The sequence below is a fragment of the Pogona vitticeps genome, chromosome 13 (assembly GCF_051106095.1).
Source record: "Pogona vitticeps strain Pit_001003342236 chromosome 13, PviZW2.1, whole genome shotgun sequence".
NCBI classification, from domain to species: domain Eukaryota; kingdom Metazoa; phylum Chordata; class Lepidosauria; order Squamata; family Agamidae; genus Pogona; species Pogona vitticeps.
Genome location: NC_135795.1, coordinates 4,468,728 through 4,492,032, shown reverse-complemented (window position 1 = coordinate 4,492,032; position 23,305 = coordinate 4,468,728). Strand labels below are relative to the sequence as shown.

At 48.0% G+C, this 23,305-nt stretch overlaps 1 protein-coding gene across 3 annotated transcripts in view; it reads right to left on the bottom strand.

The window, feature by feature from the left end:
• SEPTIN12 (septin 12) overlaps positions 1 to 23,305 on the bottom strand; it is a 77,005-nt gene continuing 53,700 nt past the window's right edge. For all 3 annotated transcript variants that reach the window (XM_020808595.3, XM_020808596.3, XM_072982739.2), the window contains 7 exons: positions 23,178 to 23,259; positions 15,955 to 16,092; positions 8,405 to 8,522; positions 6,940 to 7,035; positions 4,941 to 5,037; positions 2,308 to 2,359; positions 1 to 1,231 (listed from right to left, as the gene is read on the bottom strand). In XM_020808595.3, coding sequence (XP_020664254.3) covers positions 1,081 to 1,231; positions 2,308 to 2,359; positions 4,941 to 5,037; positions 6,940 to 7,035; positions 8,405 to 8,522; positions 15,955 to 16,092; positions 23,178 to 23,259 — 734 coding nt within the window. In that variant the 3' untranslated portion in view covers positions 1 to 1,080. The remainder of the gene's footprint in view (positions 1,232 to 2,307; positions 2,360 to 4,940; positions 5,038 to 6,939; positions 7,036 to 8,404; positions 8,523 to 15,954; positions 16,093 to 23,177; positions 23,260 to 23,305) is intronic.

Sequence of the window (23,305 nt, the reverse complement as noted above, 5' to 3'; positions counted from 1 at the left end):
TTTCTAAATTGCTCTTTAATATGTAAACCGGTGACTCACAACCTGCCCAAGGGTGTAAATACCATCCGATAGAAGTCGTTTCCAGCAGATAGAGTTTTCCCAGACGGCGCTTGCATTAACAATGGACCCGCTGCAAAAGGTCTGCTCTAAAATCCCCCTTTTTCTGTGGGGTGAGAGAGACACAGAGAGAGGGCGGGCAGGCGCTTCAAGGCCATGGACCATTCCGGGCTTCTCCGTCACAACCACCTCTCACACCGAAGCTTTGAAACCATCCCTTCCCGCTCCAAATCCTTACAAGCCATGGAAAACAACGCAGGTGTTAAAAAAAAAAAAGGATGCTGGGAGCTCCATATTTTCTCGGAAGGCCACTTTTCGACTCTTCGAGGGGTGCCCGTCCTCGCCTGGAGGAGTCTGAAATGGAAAACGGAGGCCCTTCCTGGCTCTTGCAGAGGGTCAGCTGAGCTTTTTCAGCCCGTTGGAGAGGTCTCGGCCTCCTTCGCCCACCCAAGAGGCCGGATGAGAAATTGTTCCAGGGCCACCATCAGTTTGATCGAGGGAAGACTGGAGATAGTCAGAAGCTGAGGGGAAATGGGGCACCCCTTGAGGTTTCCTTGAGATACACCTGGGGCTTCAAGGATGCTCAGACCAAGACATGGGGCTGACGCCTCAGCTCTGGGGCCCGGAAGCAGGACACATCATCCTTCGAGGAGGACTTTCAAGACGCCAAAGACGGTGCTTGGTTGAGAAGGTAAGGCCTGATCCCGTGTAGGGACGGGAGGTGGCCGGGTCATCTCCTCCATCTGAAGCTCCTCTTCCTCCGAGGCGTGGACTTCTCCGGGAGACAGCTGGACGCCGAGGGGCCCGGCAAGGAGGCGGAGGTTTTGAAGTCAACGGCGCTACTTGTGCTTAGAACGGGATCGGTGCCAAAGTGGCGGGAGGCCTCTCCGGAAGTCGGTACTCGCCGTTTGCAGCTGGGACGGAGCAGGAGCGGGGGGCGAAATCAGTCTGCAGGAGCTATCGAAGGGATGGGACACTGAGGTGGAGGAGGCGACAAGGGAAGCCACGCCGCATCCCTGCCGCTCAAAGGTGACTCTCCGGCTCTCTGTTGACGGAGTTCAGCACCAGACACTCAGTGTCATTGGCCGGCAGGTTGCTCTCGTTGAGGCGCCGCACGCGGTACTGCTCGTAATGCACGTTGTGGGTGATGTCTTTGAGATCCTGGAGGTGGGACCTGGGAAAGGAAGGAACACGGTAGAGAGACTTCAGGGGACCCGCCTTGCCCACACTGGAGGTGTGAGAAATTCCTCTCCTCCCGGGTCCACAAATCAGCCCATCCCCCCTTTTATCTCAGCCTAAAATAGAAAGGTTTATTTTGCTCTCACCTTTTTCCCCCCCTTGGGTCCCACCCACACCTGGAGCAGAGCACCTTCCCACAAGAACTTCAGCTGAAATTGAATTACGCTCTGATGGAGCATCTCTACGCCCCTGGGTGTAAGAGCAACTCAGTCCTTCCAGAAAGGTTTGGTTGACGAACATGGGATGTTGTGCTTCCTCATGATCCTCATGATCCACCGCAAAGGGACCCTCTGGATCATCAAGTCCAGCCCCTTCTCAAGGAGCCACAGGGGGGAACTGAACTCCCAACCTCTGGCTCCCCAGCCAGAGACTTAAGCCACTGAGCTACGCAGCAGTTCTACATCCACAAATCAAAATGCCAGGTAAAGGCCCAACACTGCCTTGCAATGTCACGCCTGTGTCACCCCTCTTGCATGTCTTTTGAATGCAAGGCGCTGGAGCTTTGCGAAAATCCTCTGATCAGGTATAGACACGACAGAATCCCAGGGCAACCATTTTCCCGATGGGAACGCCTTTCTTTATAGTTGACCAAAAAGAGAGACTTCGCAACTGATAGGGAGCAGATGAGAAAAAAAAGACACAAGTTCTGTAAGCCCTCTGGATCCAAGCAGCCGTTTTAAAAACCTTTGGCAATGAATGCGTTATACCACTTGCTGGTAAGCTTGAATGAATTAATGGATGGATGGATGGATGGATGGATGGATGGATGGATGGATGGATGGATGGATGGATGGATGGATGGATGGATGGATGGATGGATGGATGGATGGATGGATGGATGGGTGGATGGGTGGATGGATGGGTGGATGCATGGATGGATGGGTGGATGGGTGGGCGGATGGATGGATGGGTGGATGCATGGATGGATGCATGGATGGATGGATGGATGGATGGAGAGAGAGAGAGAGGGAGGGATGGATGGATGGATATGACTTCAAGCACACAGCTCACCTGATTAAGAGGTCCTGCAGCAAAGGAAACTCAGAATGGGCAGGGTTCTCCACTGAAAAGCAAGAACATAAGAGGTGGTGAGAATGTTCTTGGCTAGGATAGGAATCCCTCTTCCAAGATTTTGCACACAAAAATAATTGGCCTTCTCGGAAGCCTCCAGCAAGGGAGGTTCACCTTTAAAACAGATTGCTGTCCTTCACCTTTTAAATGATAATAAAATCATCCTCATCAACATCAACCACGTTTTTTCCAACCAGATGTGGACTTCTTGTTAGCACAACCCCATGGGTTGCCCCCAGATGTAACTTTCCAAGGCTTTGATCCAATCTGATAGTGCCCTTCTAAACAATGGACACAGAGAAATTACACAACGGAAGACTGTTGTAATTTACAGCTTCACCATGTGAGCACACTTGTCCAGTGTTGCTGTAGGAACTTGTGACATTCAGACAGAATGAAACATAATGCATGATGGACAATCAAAATGAAAATAATTACACAGCATCGAAATTGCAATCATTGGGGTGCTGTCAGGATGTGAGGTTTGTGTGAATAGTGTTAAAATATTTAAGAGAGATGTAGAGAAACTAGCCTTCAAAATGAAAGACCTTTTGAAATCGAGGCTTGAACAATAGTTTACTATAGTCATTGCAAAACCATTTGCCAGCACTTTGGCTGAGCAAGGTCACACTACATGACGTTCCTGACAGTTGAACATGTTTATGTTGCATTCTGTAAATATGGAGGTGGAATTTTCTATAGCTTGCACTCTTTGTAGTTCCAGTATCTTGTGTTACAATATTCAGTTTTGAAGGTCCTGGATTTTCAAAACCTTTGCCAATCAAAGCATCCCCTTGCTGGTAAACATGAATGAATGAACAAAGAAACGAATGGATGGATGAATGAAAAAATCATTTCATTTTTAGCAGGGCGAGAATGGACACTTTTTAAAAAAGAATCTTCCTGCTGGATGAGATTACTAGTGTTTCTGTGTTGTTTTTTTGCTTTTTTTTTTGCAGTTTGTGATTTTCTTGTGAAAAATGTGCAGGAGTGGCTGCTGTGCAAAAAATATCTGATTTTGCCAAAAGAAAAAAAAAGACCTTTGTATATTGCATAAAAGACTCTATTTTGCATACTTTTGAAAAAAGAAAAAAGAAAAAAAGAGGATGTAATGAATACTTGCAGTTTTTCTTGTCCTTCACAAAAAAGAAAGAAAGAAAAAGAAATCTCAACACCTCAGGATATTCTATTGAGAAAACGATCAGTGGCTGGTGCGGGTTTTTGCTCCTGCCTGTGAATGAATGGATCAGCTTCTTGTCAGCATCAGTAGCAGGAAAAGTCAGCTTTGTAAAATACAAAAGTAAAACACAACAACTTGCATTTTACTTTTTTAAAATTGTGATTTAGGAGTAGTTAGTCCATAGAATCCATTATTTTCTTAATACTGCTACTCAAGTAAAACCTTAAACCAAGTAAATATCTTGGTGCATAAACATTTGACTTCCCCGCTAGTCTGCCCTCTGGGTATTCTCATGATAAACCTCAAAGGCTTTGTTTATGCTATAGCACCCAATTCACACCTGCAGGCAAATGAGATGAACTTTGACTGTGAATGCTGGATCTCTCTCTCTCTCTCTCTGGATCAGGAACAGGAGCACTGGTGGTGTGAGAGCCTGCTGACCTCTCCTGCTGGCCAGAGGCCAAAGGGGGAGGCCCCTCTGCCCTCAGCACTGCTTGGCCAGTTCTCATGACACAGCGCACCGCACCCTGAGCTTTTGGCTCGCTACCTTCTTCCAGGTGGGAGCAGCTGAAGGATCCCAGCGTTGGGATCCATCTAAGAGCAGCTATAACCCTGGAATGTAGAGCAGGGTGTGTTTGTGTGTGTGTGTGTGTGTGCGTGTGTGTGTGTGTGTGTGTGTGTGTGTGTGTGTGTGTGTGTTTGTGCGCATGCATATGTGGGTGCACAGGATATACTCTCAGATAACAAGACTCCTTGGAAGCAGCCCTCGACCCAGTAGCATGGCCCTCCCATACGTTACAGTCATCATCGTCATCTCAGAACGGCAGAGCTGAAGGGGATCCTATAGATCATCTAGTCCAGCCCCTGTCAAGGAGGCACAAGAGGGGAATCGGACTCCCAACCTCTGGCTCTGCAGGCAGAGTCCTAAACCTCTGAGATATCCAGGAGTTCGTAATAATGACCTTAGAACTGCAGAACTGAAAGGGACCCTGAGGATCATCCAGACCAACCCCTGTCAAGGAGGCCCAGTGGGGAATTGAACTCCCAACCTCTGGCTCCTCAGTCAACCACTGAGCGAGTGAGGCAGCTGTCTCAAGCAGCAGACTGGAGTGTGATAAAAGGCCACCTAATAATTATTGATTAAATTTGTTAATCTCGTGCATTTTCCAGCAGAGACGGGGAGATGGGACATGCAGGATGTCTGGATTTCCTGTCTCGTGGGCCCCAATCCCTTTGGACACTTTGGGAACCATGTGGGCGTGCTATGCGCCATGCTTCCTCAGGCAGCAGAAATGTCTCGGAGGGTCACACTTCAGTAAAACAGAAAGCCACAAACGGGAGCAGCTTCCTCCAGGGCCTCCTCAAACCATCCGGAGTCTCGGATAAGCGTTACCTTCAATGATGCCCCACTTGGTTTTACGACCGAGGACTTTCTTTCCGTTCACCTGGTGCTCCTTGTCTGCTCCCACCACCGCAAAAGGGATTTTCTCCTGGATTAAGAGAACGAGAGAGGGTTATCCCGGAACAGCCAAACGTGGCCATTTAGAGAGAAGGAAGCCCACAACGGCAGACTGTATGGCCACTACAGTCAATACGGGGTGATCTTCCACTAGGGTGGGTGGATGAAGTTCTGGAGGGAAATCACAGCATGACATGGATCGTCATGTATGCTCACTAGCAGTTCTGGTATAACCAGGAACTTCAACCACCATATTTCCGTGTATAAGACTATACTTTTGTCTAAAATCTTTAGACTAAAAATTGAGGGTTGTCTTATACACGGAAGTAAGCCAAGGAGAGAACAAAAACAACTGGAGGGGAAAGCAGGGATCAAAGCAATCCTGCAGCGCTTTGATCCCTTTCCCCCTACACTTGATAAACCCCACTTAGATTTCTTAATTTTGCATTAGAAAAGTGGGGGCATCTTATACATGGGGGTGTCTTATATACGGAAAAATATGGTAAGCTGAAGCCTATTTTCAAAGGTTTGCAAAGATTCGAGCATTTCTTGCTTGAAACCAACAAATGTTAGATATTTTGAATTTTGGGAATTGTTCTTCTTGTTGTCTTCTTCCTCTGTGTGTCACGGGGATGGACCCAACCCATCAGGGATCACACTGTAAAAGGGAGGTTAGCACATAGCCACCCAACCCATCGGCTCTGAATAAGTGCGGACATCCCTGAGCGTGACTGGAGCCATCTGAGGATGAGAACAGGGGGAGATGCTAGATTCTGGGCATGTCTGCAGCACTGAATGACATAATGGCAGCCGTTTCAGTGAAGACCGTTCTCTCTGCCCTGACTGGTTGTTCGACCCATCAGAGCAGGAAGGTGAACAAGATGAGATTTGTTTACGAAACACGGCATTGCTGAGCTCTAGGATGGCCTAGACAGATTTTACAGATTTTACTTTCTTGGGCTCCATAATCACTGCAGATGGAGACAGCAGCCACGAAATTAAAAGACGCCTGCTTCTTGGGAGGAAAGCGATGACAAACCTTGACAGCATCTTAAAAAGCAGAGATATCACCTTGCCAACAAAAGTCCGAATAGTCAAAGCTATGGTTTTTCCTGTAGTGATGTATAGAAGTGAGAGCTGGACCATAAAGAAAGCTGACCACCGAAGAATTGATGCCTTTGAATTGTGGTGCTGGAGGAGACTCTTGAGAATCCCCTGGACTGCAAGGAGAACAAACCTATCAAGAGAAGACTCCTTGGAAAAGACCCTGATGTTAGGAAAGTGTGAAGGCAAGAGGAGAAGATGATGTCAGAGGACGAGATGGTTGGACAGGGTCATCGAAGCGACCAACATGAATCTGACCCAACTCCGGGAGGCGGTGGAAGACAGGAGGGTCTGGCGTGCTCTGGTCCATGGGGTCACGAAGAGTCGGACACGACTAAACGAGGGTGGCCTTGACTGCTATCCTGATCTGATCTACTTGGTTCTGCCGGTTTTTTTTCCCCTCTGGTTCTGATTTGTGATTCAGTCTTGTCGTAGTCCTGGGTCCAATGTCTTTCCTCGCTACAGTTCTGGTCTTGCCCCGTGGTCCTCGGATTGCCCCATGACTGATTTCCACACCCAACATGGGTTTAATCCAATGACCCATCCCAACCCATCAGGAATCCCTTGAAGCTGTTGCAACGCTTTATGGTTCATAAAAAAATTTAGCAACTCATGGACCTCACGGAGGTCGAACACGGCAGAAGTCATGACTCCTGGACAAGCAAATACAGTTCAACAGTAAAAAAAATATCACCCAAGAGGTGTGTGAAATCCTGAAGAAAATACCCATAGAAAGAACAGCAGATAATTTGGGGTCTGCAACACCACTAGCTCAAAGTAGATTCTCACAAAGAAGCCCCCCCCCCACGTTCAACGGGTTGTCACCTACCCGGATTTTGTCATTCAAAAGCGCCTCATCTGGGTCCTCATCGAAGTCCACCTGGGGGTAGACCTGGATCCCTTGGGCCTTCAAGTCCTTTTGAATCTGCAGAGACAAAAGAACTGCTGCTGAGACTAGAGTCAGAGGGCGCCTCCATCTTGTTGGCCTCTGAGGTGCCGGTTCTTTGTCCGTTGGGTGAAGGAACATCCCATGGCAGATGCCGACAGAGCGTGCTGCGTGGCTCCTCAACAGGTTCTCTGTTCTACCTCCAGGCTGGAACAGAACATGATCTCTTTCCCAATACAGAAATCCCTGTTCAGTTCCAAGGACATGGAGGGCTAAACCAATCACGGCTAAACGGGGTTATTTTAACCCAATCAGTGCTAAACAGGGCAAGAGGAAGCAAGGCAGACCAGCCCCCCATTTCCCAGAGACTTTGTTTAGGGTAGTCTGGGTCCCCAGTGAGCACGACATAAGGGTCACCCATGTAATGCGCTGTAGAGAATCAGCACTCAATGGGGCAGCCTACGTGAGGGATTGCTGCATTAAAAGTAATATTTGTACAAAGATGATAGTGAAAGAAAGAAAGGAAAGAAAGAAAGAAAGAAAGAAAGAAAGAAAGAAAGAAAGAAAGAAAGAAAGAAAGAAAGAAAGCTATTACCGTATTTTTCTGTGTATAAGACTATATTTATTTATTTATTTATTTTATTTATTTATTTGATTTATATCCCGCCCATCTGGTAAGTCGGTACCACTCTGAGCGGCTAACACAAAAAGTATAAAATTATAATAACATAAGTACAAAATATCAATAACAGAACATAGTAATCATAAATAATAAATAGGAAAGAAGAAAGAAATAATTTAAATTAGCTTAGAAGCTGGCAGGAGGGAAGGCCTTGACATAAAGCCATGTTTTTAATTGAGTTTTGAATGTATACATTTGTCTAAAATCTTTAGACTAAAAATTGAGGGTAGTCTTATACACGGAAGTAAGCTGAGGAGAGAACAAAAACAAGGGGAGGGGAAAGCAGGGATCAAAGCGATCCTGCAGCGCTTTGATCCCTTTCCCCCTACACTTGCTAAGCCCTACTTAGAGTTCTTAATTCTGGGTTAGAAAAGTGGGGGGTGCGTCTTATACATGGGGCATCTTATACACGGAAAAATACGGCAATTCTGACATTAATTCAGAAATTAATTTAAATCAATGACTAGAGATGGGCATGGACCGCCAGTTTGGTCCATCAGTCCAACAGGTGTTCCAAGGTTCCGAGCCCCGCCCCCTTTGGCATGCACCCACCCACTCACGGGCAGCCTCCCTGGTTTACCTGCCCCGCCTCATCCTGGGTGCTGCCTCTGAGTGGATGCCAGCTGGAGGAGGCGGGGCTCGCCTCTGTTGGGCCAACAGACGAACCGGCATGAACCGCTGAACCATCGTGGCTGGTGGCTCAGTTCCCTTCCCTCTTGCTCTTACCCTCTGTCTGAATTCTGCCCGCTCCTCAAGGGTCAGGGTGTCCGCTTTGGCAATCACCGGCACCACGTTGGTGATCTTGCTGATCCGCCTCATGCACTCCAGATCCAACGGGCGCAGCCTGAGGGAGACGCAAAAATCACGTGCCGGTCAGATGCACGGCAAGACAACATTGAAGGAAAGACTGAGAGCCGACGTGGAAGAGGCAGAAGTTGGATCTCTTGGAGGAGGAACTTCAGAGACTGGCTGGACCTCAAGAGAGAACAACTAACCTTCACAGTGAGAGAAAGGTGGGGATATGCCAGGATGGGAGCCGACCTCAGCAACTGAGACGGCACCAGAACAGTGGTTCCCAACCTTGGGTCCCCAGATGTTCTTAGACTGCAACTCCCAGAGTGGTACCCCCCCAAAAAAAACAAGAGTAACACAGGCCACTGAAAGCTGAATAATATAAACAAAACCTGTGTTATCTTACTAAACACATACATATTGTTGATATTACTAAGCTTTTAGAACTCCCAGAAGCCTTCGCCACTAGCTGGGAGTTGTAGTCCAAGAACATCTGGATTGGCCAAAGCTGGGATTTCATGCCACTGGAAATCAGAAACCTTCGGCAACCAGATGGAAATCACATGTACGTCTACGAGCGGATTGCACGCTTCAGCCTACGCTTGCTTTATGGTTACTTAGGGATGTTGGAAAGTGGCTTCAGGCACACAAGTTCCGTTGCGTAATATAATCCAGGTTTTTCTTCAACCGGAGGTTGCACGATGTGGATCAGACCTTCCTGCCAACCAGACGGAGATCATTCTAACTGCTTTTTTTTTTTGCAAAAAGGTGAGGCTCAGGAAACTAAAGGCATTTTCCTGGCAAACAAATAGATTTAGAAGTTGTTTGCGATAAGATCAATGGAGAAAAAGATGGGGGCGTTCTACTTCCGAATTGTGACTTATTCGATGGGTTGATCAACACAGGATGTGTACTTGTCTAACTCAAGGGTGTACTAATCAATCCAGACTATTTGCTTTTTTTTGGCCTGTTTTCTCTTGTGTGTGGAACTGAAAATTGGACTCACACACTCTGGACAGAAGCAGAAGAAGTTCCAGCCCTCTTCGTGAAAATCTCTGCATTGTCTCGTCTGCAGCTCCACGGTCTGCTTAAAGCTAACCAAGTTTTATCTGAAGTCTCCTTCGCTTGGCTTGGCCATTTCTTTGGCCTTCTGGAAAGAGAGAAGTGGGTTGCGTAGTTCTTGGCAAGGGCAAGGCGAAACAGGCTCCACCAGCAAACTCAAGGTTGCCCAAGGCTATGAAAAGGGAGGAGTTCTTATCCACCCCAGTAAGGTCTAAGCAGAGACCGACTCGAACTCTAAAGCAAGGTCAAGAGGCAGTGCAAGGAACAGGTTAGCCAAATCCTACCAGAATCTTCCTTGCGGACAGACCTCATATCTTACTCCTGCAACGACTAGAGCCGAATGGAGACCTCTTCTAGTTCTGGCCCGGGCCTGTTCTCCCCAGGTTCCCTCCTGCCTCCCCAGGTAGGAAGTCTTAAAGAAACTGGCTCCTAACCGGGAGCATCTCATGGAGGAGGCCACTGCCATTGGTGAACCCAGTCAAGTCTTGAGATCGCCAAAGTCCCGGAGGAGAAGCAAGCTACCCCAATTCTGGAGCCAGGCTGTGTGTGTGGGAATGCTAGGAGACCCAGAGACATGGAGGGCATGACACCCTTCCCAGGTCACATTAACCCCGGGTGCGTTGTGACCTAGAAACGTCTCTGAACACAACCACCCCAGCAGACACCGGTGGTCAGAAATAATTTCATTTCCAGGAAATGAAAGATCAGGGTACGATGGAGGACCATCAGATCTATTTTTTCCCCTTCTCAACAAGGAGCGGATGGGCTGTCAGATGGAATGCAGCAAACGGCCCTCGTGTTTTATTTTCCGAGGCTGGACGTCCTCATTGACATGGTCTTTTTCCGAACAAGAGCCCACCACCCTCTTATCTTATTTTGCTCTCCTTACATGGAAGTAAAGAGACTAACCCCACCTTACCAGACATCAAGGAGCAGCTGTTTTGACATCCTATCTTGAGTTTCCAGATTTTATTTTAATGAGGCCATGCCCCTTTCTGCCGCTGGGTGCCGCTCTTGACCCTTGGCATGTTTTTTGTTCAAACACAAGGGAAAGATGAGTTTGTTCCCTGAATTTTGGGCCTTCCAGAACTAAGTAAGACTGGAACACCATTTTCGGCGTTAGAAAGGGTAGATTCTCAGAGTTGGCACAGTTTTTCGAGAAGAAAGACACATGCACGCAGCTCCAAATGGGAGGAGAGCACCCTTCGGGCTAGGAGTACTGCGGGTGCCAAACTGAAGATTAAAAAGATGTATATTTAGGGGGGGGGGGAATGCAAAAGGAAAAGAAAATCACCAAATCAAGGCAGAACAAGCTGAATGGAGGAAATGCGAGACCTGGGAAGAAGAGGCTAGGTTGGTCTAGCCTCCTCGAAGGATGATGTTTCAGCAATTCATTTCTTTTTAAAAATCCTATTTGGCCAAAGTGAACCTTTAGCCAAAAGGTGGATCACACATAGCTTGCCAGCTGCCTGCCCTATAGATCCATTTGGGGGGAGGGTGTCCCCTTTAAAGGATCCCATCGATCTTTGTCTATAAAAGTCTCACAGAGGCGAGGAAAGGTAGTCCACCGGCCACTTTTGAAACTTACAGAAGAACAGCACTGTGTAGCACTTTTCAAATGCATACTTGGAAGACAGTTCTACAGAAGGAGGGGCAGGATCTGTTCTCAGTCATCCCAGAGGGCGAGACACAGAATAACAATCGGCTTAAGTTACAGGAGTGTGGGATGTGGTGGCGGTGTGGGTTAAACTGCAGAAGCCTCTGTGCTGCAAGGTCAGAAGACCAGCCGTCGTAAGATCGAATCCACGCGACGGAGTGAGCTCCCATCGCTTGTCCCAGCTCCCGCCAACCTAGATGTTCGAAACCATGTAAAAATGCGAGTAGATAAATAGGGACCACCTCAATGGGAAGGTCACGGCGTTCCGTGTCTAGTCGTGCTGGCCACGTGACCACGGAAGCTGCCTTCGGACAAACGCTGGCTCTACGGCTTGGAGATGGGGATGAGCACCGCGCCCTAGAGTTGGACACGACTGGACTAAATGTCAAGGGGAACCTTTATCTAAGTTACAGGAAGCCAGATTTAGGCTGAATATCAGGAAAAGCTTCTTAATTGTTAGAGCAGCATGACAACGGAACCCAACGCTGGAGGCCTTTGAGACAAAATTGGACCACCCTCTGGTCCGATCTGCTTTGATTTGGATTCCTGTCTTGAGCCCGGGGTTGGACTCGATGGCCTTAGGGGTCCCTTCCAACTCCATGATCCTAGGATTCTAAGAAGTCCTAAGATGCCCCACGCACTTTCTTTCAAATGTCAGCAGTACCGTAAAAATGATATGCGTCCCGACGTGCCTTCTTTCGGGCGAAAACGGCACCTCCAAGAGACTCCTGGAGTGCAGAGGGTTTTTTTTAAACCTCTGTTGGAAGATGTGTGACGTTTGAAAGTTTAAAAAGCAAAGGCTGATTTGAATCTGTCTCGCCCTTTTTGCTTCCAGAGCGGCCCTTCCCCACCACCACCACTAGGGGGCTTCCACTTTTCCAAATCGGAACAACTCCGTGTCGTTAGCGGGGAAAACGTTCTTGTAAAGACGGGGGTAGGGGCATGGTTGATGTAGGTGGTGTTTTGGTGGTTGTTGGGATGTGATTTCAGGAGCAGGAAAATAGTCCCACACAGACATTCTCCCCCCCCCCAATGGTCCTCTGGATTTTAATTTTTTAAAAAAAAATTCTTACATCTATGGGGTTAGTGCTAGATCATCCTTCCTCCTTATTGCCGGGAACGTAATCTGCAGGAGTCCGTTGGAAGCAAACTTTGAGGCCTCTTGCTGAAAGTCTGTAAGCAGTCATTCTTGTACAGCATGCTGCTTTTGATCTGGTCGACCGTGAGTGAATGTAGCATTTTTAGTCTTTCTCTTACCCATGTCTCCAAGTGAGCGCTTGAGACTGTCAGTGCCCGTTGAGGAGAGTAAAAAGGGGTGGTCTACTCTGGGGAGAGGTGAAGCTCATTCGGCTCTGTAATTCCCTGGACTTCGGCTTTAACCGAAATTCAAAACTCTGCAACATTATATGTGGGTGTGGGAGGGAATCTATACAGGCTGTGGTCTCTTACCAAGAGCTATCCCCTTCTTCGCACCCCAGGGAAGCTAACCTTACTCTCTGAGAAAGCGACGTGGCTTAGAGCCTCCCTTCCAGCCAGGGATTCCCGGCCGGGGTGCAACTTTATCCTGTTTATGAGAGGCAGAGGGTAGAAGACAGGCCAGGCAGCAGCTGCAGCACAGATGCTGAGGGGGAGAGAGAGAGGGCCGAGGGCACCCACAGAGGCTGGAGAAAAAGAAGAAGGGGGGGGCAAATAGCAAGGTTCCTGCCAGTTGCCTTTTTTCAAGACAGTGGAGAATAGTTTGTTTTAATTGAAAATGACAGAGATTCCTGGCAGGTGCTGAGGTATGCGAAAAACGCTCCGGCCGTAACCCTTTCTCCATCAAAGCAGCCTCCGCCCGCCGGCCGCGGGATCGTAGCTGCAGGCTCGGCTGGACCAAGGAGGCAGAGCAGGGGCCGCACACGGAAGGGGGGCATCAAAGGGGAATGTGGATCTCCTCCCCCATGCTGGCCCTCGATTTTCTCTACCCCAGGGGCGACCACGGGCTGAGCCTCTGGATGGTTTCGGACTGCACCCCGTCCTCCATCATTGCTCCCCCTTTGGCTACGCCAGCTAAGGAGGAGGGACGTTGTGGGCCGAAAAGATGGGCCCGCCACTGGCCCGGCCCCCCACGCTGTGTCCCCAAAGAGCAGAGTCGAGAAATGAGGGGGATTTCGCTTTAGGGAAATCCCTCCCTCGAGAAGCTCATTTTGCATCACCTTCAATACCTCCCAGGTGACATGCCATCAGAAAAGTTCCTTTTTAAATGAGAGTACAAGGTGGGGGGTGGAAAGGAACTTGGTCAAGCTCTGGGAAGTACACACAAAGAATAGGAGCTTCTTGAGAGTAGAACAGGCTATCTCGTGCGGTTACGTGTTCTCCTTTCCTACAGGTATGGAATCCTCATCATCATCATGTGCAATCAACTCAGTTCTTATGGCAACCTCCTTTTCTGGGGTTCTCCAGGTAGAGGGAATACTCAGAAATAGGTTCCCAATTCCCTTCCACTAGGTGGCGCCCTGGAATGACATTGCAGCTGGCCCAAGGCCCCCCAGGCTGGCTCTTCTCCCTGGAAGCCCATTAGAGGAATCGAACTCCCCAACTTCTGGCTCCGCCTCCAAGTAGCGAATACTCAGAAGCAGATTGCCATCCCCTTCTTCCAAGGGGTGCCCTGGGACGACCGTGTGGCTGGCCCAAGGCCACCCAGGCTGGCTCTTCTGGGATGCAGAGTGGGGAAACTGAGCTCCCGCCTTCTGGCTCTGCAGCCGGAGATCTAACGGTGACAACAATTTCTCAGCCATTCGTTGGAAAAGAAAAGGAGAGGAGATTGTGGGAAGGTGGAAGAAATACCTGCAAAATTTCTCAGGCTGCAGGGCTGTGGCATCTTTGCCCTTACTTCACTCTAACAAGGTAGCCGGCCCTGTTCTGTCCCCTTTTTAAACAAACACCTACTGTCTCTTGCTGTCCTCGGAAGGCAGCAAAGGGGAACTCCAAGAGATAATCCCAGGAGAAGTCTTCCCGGGTGCTTTCCAAGCAACGAGGAAGGTCACAAAGCACGGCAGAAGGGCACCTCAGATGGAAAATGAAGAGCCCACATGCCCCAGCCGTGTTGCTAAAGTAAGCTGTGTCCCACTTTGGCAAGCAAAATCACTTGAGAAATCGCAGTACTACCTAAGGAAGAGAGAGAAAGCCAGTGGCCTCTTTGCCAGGGAGAGAAATAGCTTGTGAAAAGTGATTTAGTACTTCACCACCTCCTGGCAAATAGAAGGGGAAGACATGGAGGCAGTGACAGATTTTGCTTTCTTGGGCTCCATGATCATTGCAGATGGTGACAGCAGCCACGAAATTAAAAGACGCCTGCTTCTTGGGAGGAAAGCGATGACAAACCTCGACAGCATCTTAAAACGCAGAGACATCCCCTTGCCAACAAAGGTCCGCCTAGTCAAAGCTATGGTTTTTCCAATAGCGATGTATGGAAGTAAGAGCTGGACCGTAAAGAAGGCTGACCATTGAAGAATTGATGCTTTTGAATTGTGGCGCTGGAGGAGACTCTTGAGAGTCCCCTGGACTGCAAGGAGAACAAACCTATCCATTCTGAAGGGAATCAACCCTGAGTGCTCACAGGAAGGACAGATCCTGAAGATGAGGCTCCAATACTTTGGCCATCTCATGAGAAGAGAAGACTCCTTGGAAAAGACCCTGATGTTGGGAACGTGCGAAGGCAAGAGGAGAAGGGGACGACAGAGGACGAGATGGTTGGACAGTGTCATTGAAGCGACCAACATGAATTTGACCCAACTCTGGGAGGCAGTGGAAGACAGGAGGGCCTGGCGTGCTCTGGTCCATGGGGTCACGAAGAGTCGGTCATGACTTAACAACTAAACAACAACAACAGCATGTAAGCAGAAGCTTGATAGGGCTTGATGATCATCAGAACATGTCTGATAGGTTCTGCCTCCTCACTATTGCAAGGACATAATTGATCTTGATTGATCTTGATCAATTATCTCTCCTTTATGCACACGGAAGACGTGACGTTAAACCGCACGAGGGACAAAGGCTTTCCTGAATTTGGGGGAAGTTAAATTAGCCAGATAGGCGAGTTCCCGGTGTGATGTAGGGGACCGAGTGATGGACTGGAACTCTGGAGAGCAGGGTTTTCATCCCCACTCAGTCATGGAAACGCGCTGGGGGAGTGGAGCAGGTAAAGCCATTCCTTAAATATCTCACTTGCCATGAAAACGCTGTTAGGGTCACGCTGAGTCGGTTCTGACTCGACAGTGCAGCAGAATAACAAATTAGTTTAAAAAAAAGGTAGAGGACTCAAAGATCTTATTGCCTAAGGCACTCTATTTACTCATCAAACGTAAAAGTTCCTGTAATTCTGTATCCCAGAGTCTTTGCTTAACAACTTATTTGGGTTTAGAGTAACCCAGCCCTCTTACAAGGCTAGGAGAAAGTCTGGAGCCCATCGTTCCTTAGACAGGGACCTTTTCTATGTGGATTGAAATCGAACAATGTGAACGGTGCAAGTTCTACTGGTAGAAAGATAAGTTTTAGCTGGTAGTTTATTATGCATACTTTGGCGTGAGCATCAGTAGGAATTAGACCTGTTCTCTAGGACGCTCTTCTCTTTGACTCCTTCAGTATTTATCTGGCATTGAGCAGGATTTCGAGGCTAAACAAGCCTCAAAGTTTCCCAAAATGATGGTTCCACCAGAAGAAAGAGGAGAAGGACAGGGTGGTCTTCTGTACACGGACCACCAAGTAACGCCAGGGGAAGACTTACCAGTGACCGGTCGGTGGCACAAAATACACGCAAGCATGAACCCGGGTATCGGGAATCCTCCGTTTTCGATTGATGAGGATTTCCTCCCTTAAGTAGCGTTCATACTGCTCGTTGATATATTCCACAATTGGATCCCAGCTATGACAGAGAGAGAGAAGAGAGATTGTCAGCGAAAGATGCCAAATCTTGCTAAACCACGATGTTTAAGAGTGGCACTGACGACAAACCACATCTGTGGCACAGTAGAGCGTCACGCTCTCCTTGAAGGCTGTGAGCGGTTCCTGTTGGATCCAATGGGGGGCAAAATGTTTTGTCCAGAGGTGGTTGGGTTGCAACTCCCATGAGCCCTAGGCAATGATAAGGACAATGGGAGCTGTAGTCCAACAACAGATTTCCCCATCCCCGTATTTAGACCATGCCGATGTGACAAACCCAGACCTACTGGGATATGTCACACAGTTACTAAGCTGCCACCAACCATTCCCTATAAGAAGTCACACAGACCAGGGATGGATTTTTAAACAATAAAAAGAATAAGGTTTATTTAAATACACACAGGGAAAAATAAACAATCAGGTGAATAGGATAAAGTAACGTGGCTTATTCTCACTCATACAAGCATACAGTTTGGTTCACCCAGAACCCTTAACTTGAAGCACAGACCCTGAACCTATCAGTTCTGGCTAACTAACAGACACCTGAACCTATCAGGTTGGTACTCTGACACACAGTAGTACCCTGTCTGACACTCAGACTCCCACAACAGCTTCTTCTTCCCAGCTGCTGCTTCGTCACACCCCAGTGTCTCTCAGCATCTCTCAGTGTGTGTCCCTTCACCACACACGCTCCACATATATATACAGTACAGCCCCTCCTCCTGATGTCCCGCCTTCCACTCCCCATAGGATGGAACTTTCCCTCCAAACCCATGACAGACAGGTAACATCAGTGCTGTATGTAACACCTCCCCTCTTTATAAGTTGTTTTGTAGGGGGAAAGCTAACGTGCTTTTCACCAAAAAAACAACCTGAATAAAACATACAACAACAGTTATACATACCATATAATACTTACTTATCCTTACACTCTAAGTTAACCATAGCAATTAGGCATTTAAACATTTACCATATACAATACATCCATTTACCTTTATTCATACAAACCAAATTCAAAAAAAACAGGTACATTTAACTTTTGTCATCATTATATACACATAGTCCATGTTTCTTTCGCCGTCTTCATTCTTCAGGTCTTCTTGATAAGGCGTCAGCAACACAGTTCACTGACCCTCTGACCACCTTCACTTCAAAGTCATAGTCCTGTAGGTTTAAAGCCCACCTCATAAGTTTGCTATTGTGGGTTTTCATTGTCTTTAACCATTGCAATGGTGAATGGTCAGTACACAGAATAAAATGTCTTCCCCAGATGTAAGGCTTGGCCTTCTGGATCGCGTAGACTATGGCCAAACACTCCTTCTCCACGGTTGCCAAATGTCTCTCACCTTTTTGAAGTTTCCTACTCAGGTAGGACACTGGATGCTGGTCACCATTCTCATCCTCCTGGCACAGAACTGCTCCTACCCCGCTGTTAGACGCATCGGTGTAGATGATGAACTCCCGGTCGAAGTCTGGAGCACGCAGGACAGGATAGTTGATTAACGCCTCCTTCAACCTCTGGAACGCCGCCTCACAGTCGCTGGTCCACGGGATGCGGTCATCAGCCGTCTTCTTCGTCAGATCCGTCAGCGGAGCCGCAATCTCGCTAAACCTCGGGATGAACTTTCTGTAGTAGCCCACCAATCCAAGAAATGATTTGACTTTTTTCTTGGTGTTGGGTCTAGGCCAATCACGAACTGCTTCTATTTTGGCCTCCAGGGGTTTTATCATTCCTCCCCCTACCATGTGACCCAAGTATTTTATTTCTGGGCTACCCAGCTGACACTTGCTGGCCTTTACTGTTAGCCCTGCTGCACTTAACCTCTGCAGCACTAACTCCAGGTGTATCAGGTGATCTTCCCAGGTATTACTGAAGATCCCTATGTCGTCAATGTAGGCCACTGTAAAGTCACTGAGCCCTGCCAAGGTCTGGTCCATCAGCCTTTGGAATGTGGCTGGTGCATTTCTGAGACCAAAGCTCAGGACTCGAAACTCATAGAGACCAAAAGGGCTGCAAAAGGCAGTCTTTTCTTGATCCCTGGGATCAATTCTTAATTGCCAATATCCCTTTACCAGGTCCAATGATGAGATGAACCGACAACCCCCTATGGTTTCAATCAGGTTGTCTAGCCTGGGCATTGGGTAGGCATCAGGAGTGGTTACACGGTTTAATTTCCTGTAATCAACACAAAACCTAATGCTCCCATCAGGCTTGTCCACAAGGACTATCGGAGAGGACCAAGGACTAGAAGAGGGGACGATTATGTTCTCCCTAAGCATCTCGTCCAGCTCCTTCCGCACCTTGTCCCTATAGGGTCCCGTTACTCGGTATGGGGATACTGCCTGCGGGGGTGCATCCCCTGTGTGGATCCGATGCATCACTCCCTTCACTATCCCCGGCTTGTTGGAAAACACCTGTTGATATTTACTAAGCAGCATTTTTAGTTCTTGCTGCTGGTCTTGGGTGAGTGCAGGACTGATCTTTACCTCCTCTGGGTTGTATTTTACTTCCCCTCTACCCTCCCAGAAGGGTAATTCAGCTTCCTCACTCTCAGCTGCTTTTATCGCGAATAAAACCCTCTGTTCCCCTCTGTAGTAGGGTTTTAGGGCATTCACATGAACCACCCTCCTTGCTTGGTTCTCCTCCTGCTCTATAAGGTAGTTCAGGTCTGACATCTTGGAAATGACCCTATATGGTCCTGCCCATTTGAGCTGCAGTTTATTCTCTCTGCAGGGCCTAAGCCAAAGCACTTCCTCCCCTGGGTCAAAGTGCCTCTCTCTAGCTTTGTGGTCATACCATGTTTTCTGTCTGACCTTCTGAGCTTGCAGGTTTTCTGCTGCCAGCTCTAGATTTCTCCTTAGGTCATTCATCAAGGTGTCTATGTAAGTCACAACGTCTTGTGGGTCATCCTGGGTGATCTGCTCCCAACCCTGCTCGATCAAATCAAGGGGCCCCTTCACCCCTTTCCCAAATAAAAGTTCAAATGGACTGAACCCGGTACTGGCTTGTGGCACTGATCGATAAGCAACCAAAAGGGATTGCAGCTTCTGGTCCCAATTGTTTGGATTCTCTGCCAAGAAAGCCCTAATCATGCGCATTAGAGTCCCATTGAACTTCTCAGTTAACCCATTACTTTCAGGATGATAGGCAGTGGTTTCCTTGTGCTTTATTCCACAGATTTGCCATAAGCGTTTCATGAGCTTTGATGTGAACGATGCGCCCAAATCTGTGATTATCTCTGAGGCAAATCCCATCCTGGACATATACCCCACCAGAGCATCGGCCACTGTGTTAGTTTCAATGTTAGCCAAAGGTATGGCTTCAGGATACCTTGTGGCATGGTCCACAATTGTTAGAATGAACCTGTTCCCCCTCTTTGTGGCCTTGGGCAAAGGTCCCACAATATCCACCCCTATGCATTTGAACGGAGTGTCAATCACAGGCAAAGGGCACAACTTTGCTTTGGTCCTGTCGCGGTTATTCCCCTGCCTTTGACACACATCACATTGTTTACAGAACTCCCTGATCTGCTTCCCTATGTCAGGCCAGTAGAAATTCTGTGTGATTCTCTGCTGTGTTTTGTTCACTCCTAAGTGTGCAGCAAACATGTCAGAGTGACCCCTTTGTAAGATCATGGGGCGATACTTTTCAGGTACCACCAGCTGACTTCTGATCCCATCTCCCCCTTTTGAGATATTTCTCAGGGTCTCTCTATATAAAATCCCCTTTTTCTCCAGAAATCTCACTGGGGTTTCAGGTGTTAGCTGGGCGTCAGTCACCTGTTCAAAACACTTTTGGAGAGTGGCGTCTGCCTTTTGCTCCTGTCCAAATCTGCTGTCTGTGGTTAAGGTTTCCACCACAGCTTCTGAACTCCCCTCTGCTTCCGTCTCTGGCTCATCATTACCCCCCTGAACTGTCCCTGTTGTGGCTTGTGAGCGTGTAATCACTAGCACCCGTTTCACATGTTCAGCCAGGTCATTTCCCACGAGCACGGCTGCTGGCAGAGTCGATGAAATCGCTAGCCGCCAATCTCCCCTCCAGCCTTGAAAGTTGACAGGTACCTCTGCTACTGGCAGAGAGATTACCTGCCCCTCAATCCCTGCCACCTTCATGCTCTCATTTGGGATTATAAACTCCCTAGGAATAATATCTGGATGGCACAGGGTTACCTGGGAACAAGTGTCCCGCAGCCCCCTATACTGACGGTCAAGTATTCCTACGTCCACCCCGGCTGTCTCAAACAACTGAGAATCTGTTTTTACCAGCAAGCAGCGCTTTACCTCCACAAGAGGACCATTTTCCTCAGCCTGATCAGCAGAGGTAGCTGTTCCAGACTGAGTAGCCATGGCAACAGGCTCCCTCAGTGACACTGAGCCTTGCTCTTTCTGGACACAGAACACAGCTTTTGGCTTGGTTCCACTAGAATTCTGAGGCACCATTCCTTTTAGCTGCTTTAATTTCTCACACTCTGAGATTAGATGACCCTTTCCCTGACAGAAATAACATTTTCTGGTGTATTTTGATTCTCTCTCATCTTGTTTTGGTTTTCCCTCCAAAATCTGAGGTCTTAGTTTCATGTCTGAGGGCTTCCCTTCACCATGGGCCCCTCCCCCTTGCTGGTTTTTCCCTGGTCCCTGAGAGTACTTGCTGTAGGTTTCTTTGGGTTTACCCACAGATTTCCCCTCACCCAAGGGCTTTCTTATTTGGGAAATAAAATCTGCGATCTCTGCGGCTGCTGCCACAGATTTCGGTTTCCTTTCCCTCACCTGGAATTTCAATTCCCCATGCAGGACTGAATAGAACTGTTCCAGTGCTATTAAGTCTTTAAGCTGCTCATAGGTCTCTGTTCCTTCCTGCGATAGCCATTTCTCAAGCAGCCTCACCAATTGGGCCCCCACTTGGGTAAAAGTCTGTTCTGGTTTTTTGGTGAGGGACCTGAATCTTTGTCTCAGCTGCTCCGCATTTATCCCATGTCTTGCAAACACCAGTTTTTTAAACTCTGCAAAATCTTTCATCAGTTCCTCAGGCATCTCGGCATAGACCTCAGCCAGGCTACCACTGATTAAAGATCGCATGATGGTCATCTTCTCAGTTTCCCTCACTGAGAAGTCCACAAACGCTCTTTCCACTAAGGAAAAGAACACCTCAGGACAATCTCCCTTGTGGTACACAGGGAATTTCTTCAGGTCAGCTTTAGACAATTGGCCTCCCTCAGAATCCCTATTGTTATTATTGTTCTGGTTCATCATTTCCAATTTTCTTAACTCATACGCCATCCTTTCTTTTTCCAGAGCAATTTTCTCTCTCTCTAATCTTTCTTCTCTTTCCAATCTCTCTATTTCAAATTGCCTTCTTTCTCTCTCTAATCTTTCCTCCATTTCCCTCACCCTCAGTTCATGCTGTTGGGCTATGAGTATTTTTCTGAGTTCTGGGTCTTGCTCTCCTGTGCTGTCACCTTGCACTGAGCCAAATTCCTCCTCAGAACCTTGGTCAATCTGGGGGTCTTTCACTTCACTCATGTCTGCTACTTGGCTTCGAGTCAAGGGCATAATCCCCCCTCAGAACAGGCTGCTTTAAAAGTCAAGCCTCAAAATAAAACGACCACTTTTTTCCTTCTTGCCTCAGAACCAGCTTTCCTATAGAGATTGCTGCTGTTCTTCAGCACTAAACTTGCAACAGTATCGAGTCAGAGCCTACCCCCCTCTGCTGGGCCTCTCAGCTGGCAAGCTAGATCACTGTTACTACGCAGTTTTGCCTCAGCTTTTTCCCGCCAAAACTAGGCTGCCTCAGAGCACCTTAATCTAAGTCTCCCCAGTTGGCACGTTCTTCTACTAGCGCACCTCCCCGTGAGGTACACCTAGAAGATTACCTACGCGCCTCAGACTGTCCCTGACTAGACCCCCCTTGCTCTGGGCACACCTGCCAAGGCTTTGCTGGACCGCTGGACAACTGGACCAGTCGTATCCCACACGCTGGACACCAATCAATGTGACAAACCCAGACCTACTGGGATATGTCACACAGTTACTAAGCTGCCACCAACCATTCCCTATAAGAAGTCACACAGACCAGGGATGGATTTTTAAACAATAAAAAGAATAAGGTTTATTTAAATACACACAGGGAAAAATAAACAATCAGGTGAATAGGATAAAGTAACGTGGCTTATTCTCACTCATACAAGCATACAGTTTGGTTCACCCAGAACCCTTAACTTGAAGCACAGACCCTGAACCTATCAGTTCTGGCTAACCAACAGACACCTGAACCTATCAGGTTGGTACTCTGACACACAGTAGTACCCTGTCTGACACTCAGACTCCCACAACAGCTTCTTCTTCCCAGCTGCTGCTTCGTCACACCCCAGTGTCTCTCAGCATCTCTCAGTGTGTGTCCCTTCACCACACACGCTCCACATATATATACAGTACAGCCCCTCCTCCTGATGTCCCGCCTTCCACTCCCCATAGGATGGAACTTTCCCTCCAAACCCATGACAGACAGGTAACATCAGTGCTGTATGTAACACCGATGACACCACTAACAACAGCTATGAGGCATGCAATGGCCAGAGCCCTATTGGTGCCATGGCTAATTGCTGCTAATTATGTGTGGCCAAGTACACAACCAAGGCACCTCATCAATTAGCTGCAATTAGCTACCTTAAATTATTTAGACTTTAAGTGAACACCAATCGGATTCTGGTTAGTATTTTACTCCTGTAGCAAAAAAGTACACCTTTAGAAAGAGCCGGTTTTACTTTTTGGAAACGAAGGAAAGCATGCGTTTTCCCATTTAGCCGGTCTTTGCTTCTGTGCTCCAGATTTACCCTCCAAATCTCCTCATCCCACCCAAGTGACTACGAAGTTATCGTTATAAAAAGGGGGGAAGCGTACTGTCACAACTGCAGTGGGGTCATGCCGTTGTTATGGGAAAAGCAGCGCAACCCGCATGCAGCTTGTTACTTGTCATGCATTAATTCCATGCGCTGTCTAGGTCTACCGACGCACTGCCAATAAAACCAGTCTCCCTCCTTTCCTCTCAGAGGAAGAAACGCCGCCACGTACCAGTTTTGATTGTTAATCTGATCCCCAAATCCTGGTGTGTCCGTCACCGTCAACTTCATCTTGATGCCCTTCTCTTCGACAACTATCGGGAACAGAGGATACACCGTGAATTCAGGTCCGTTTGTCGG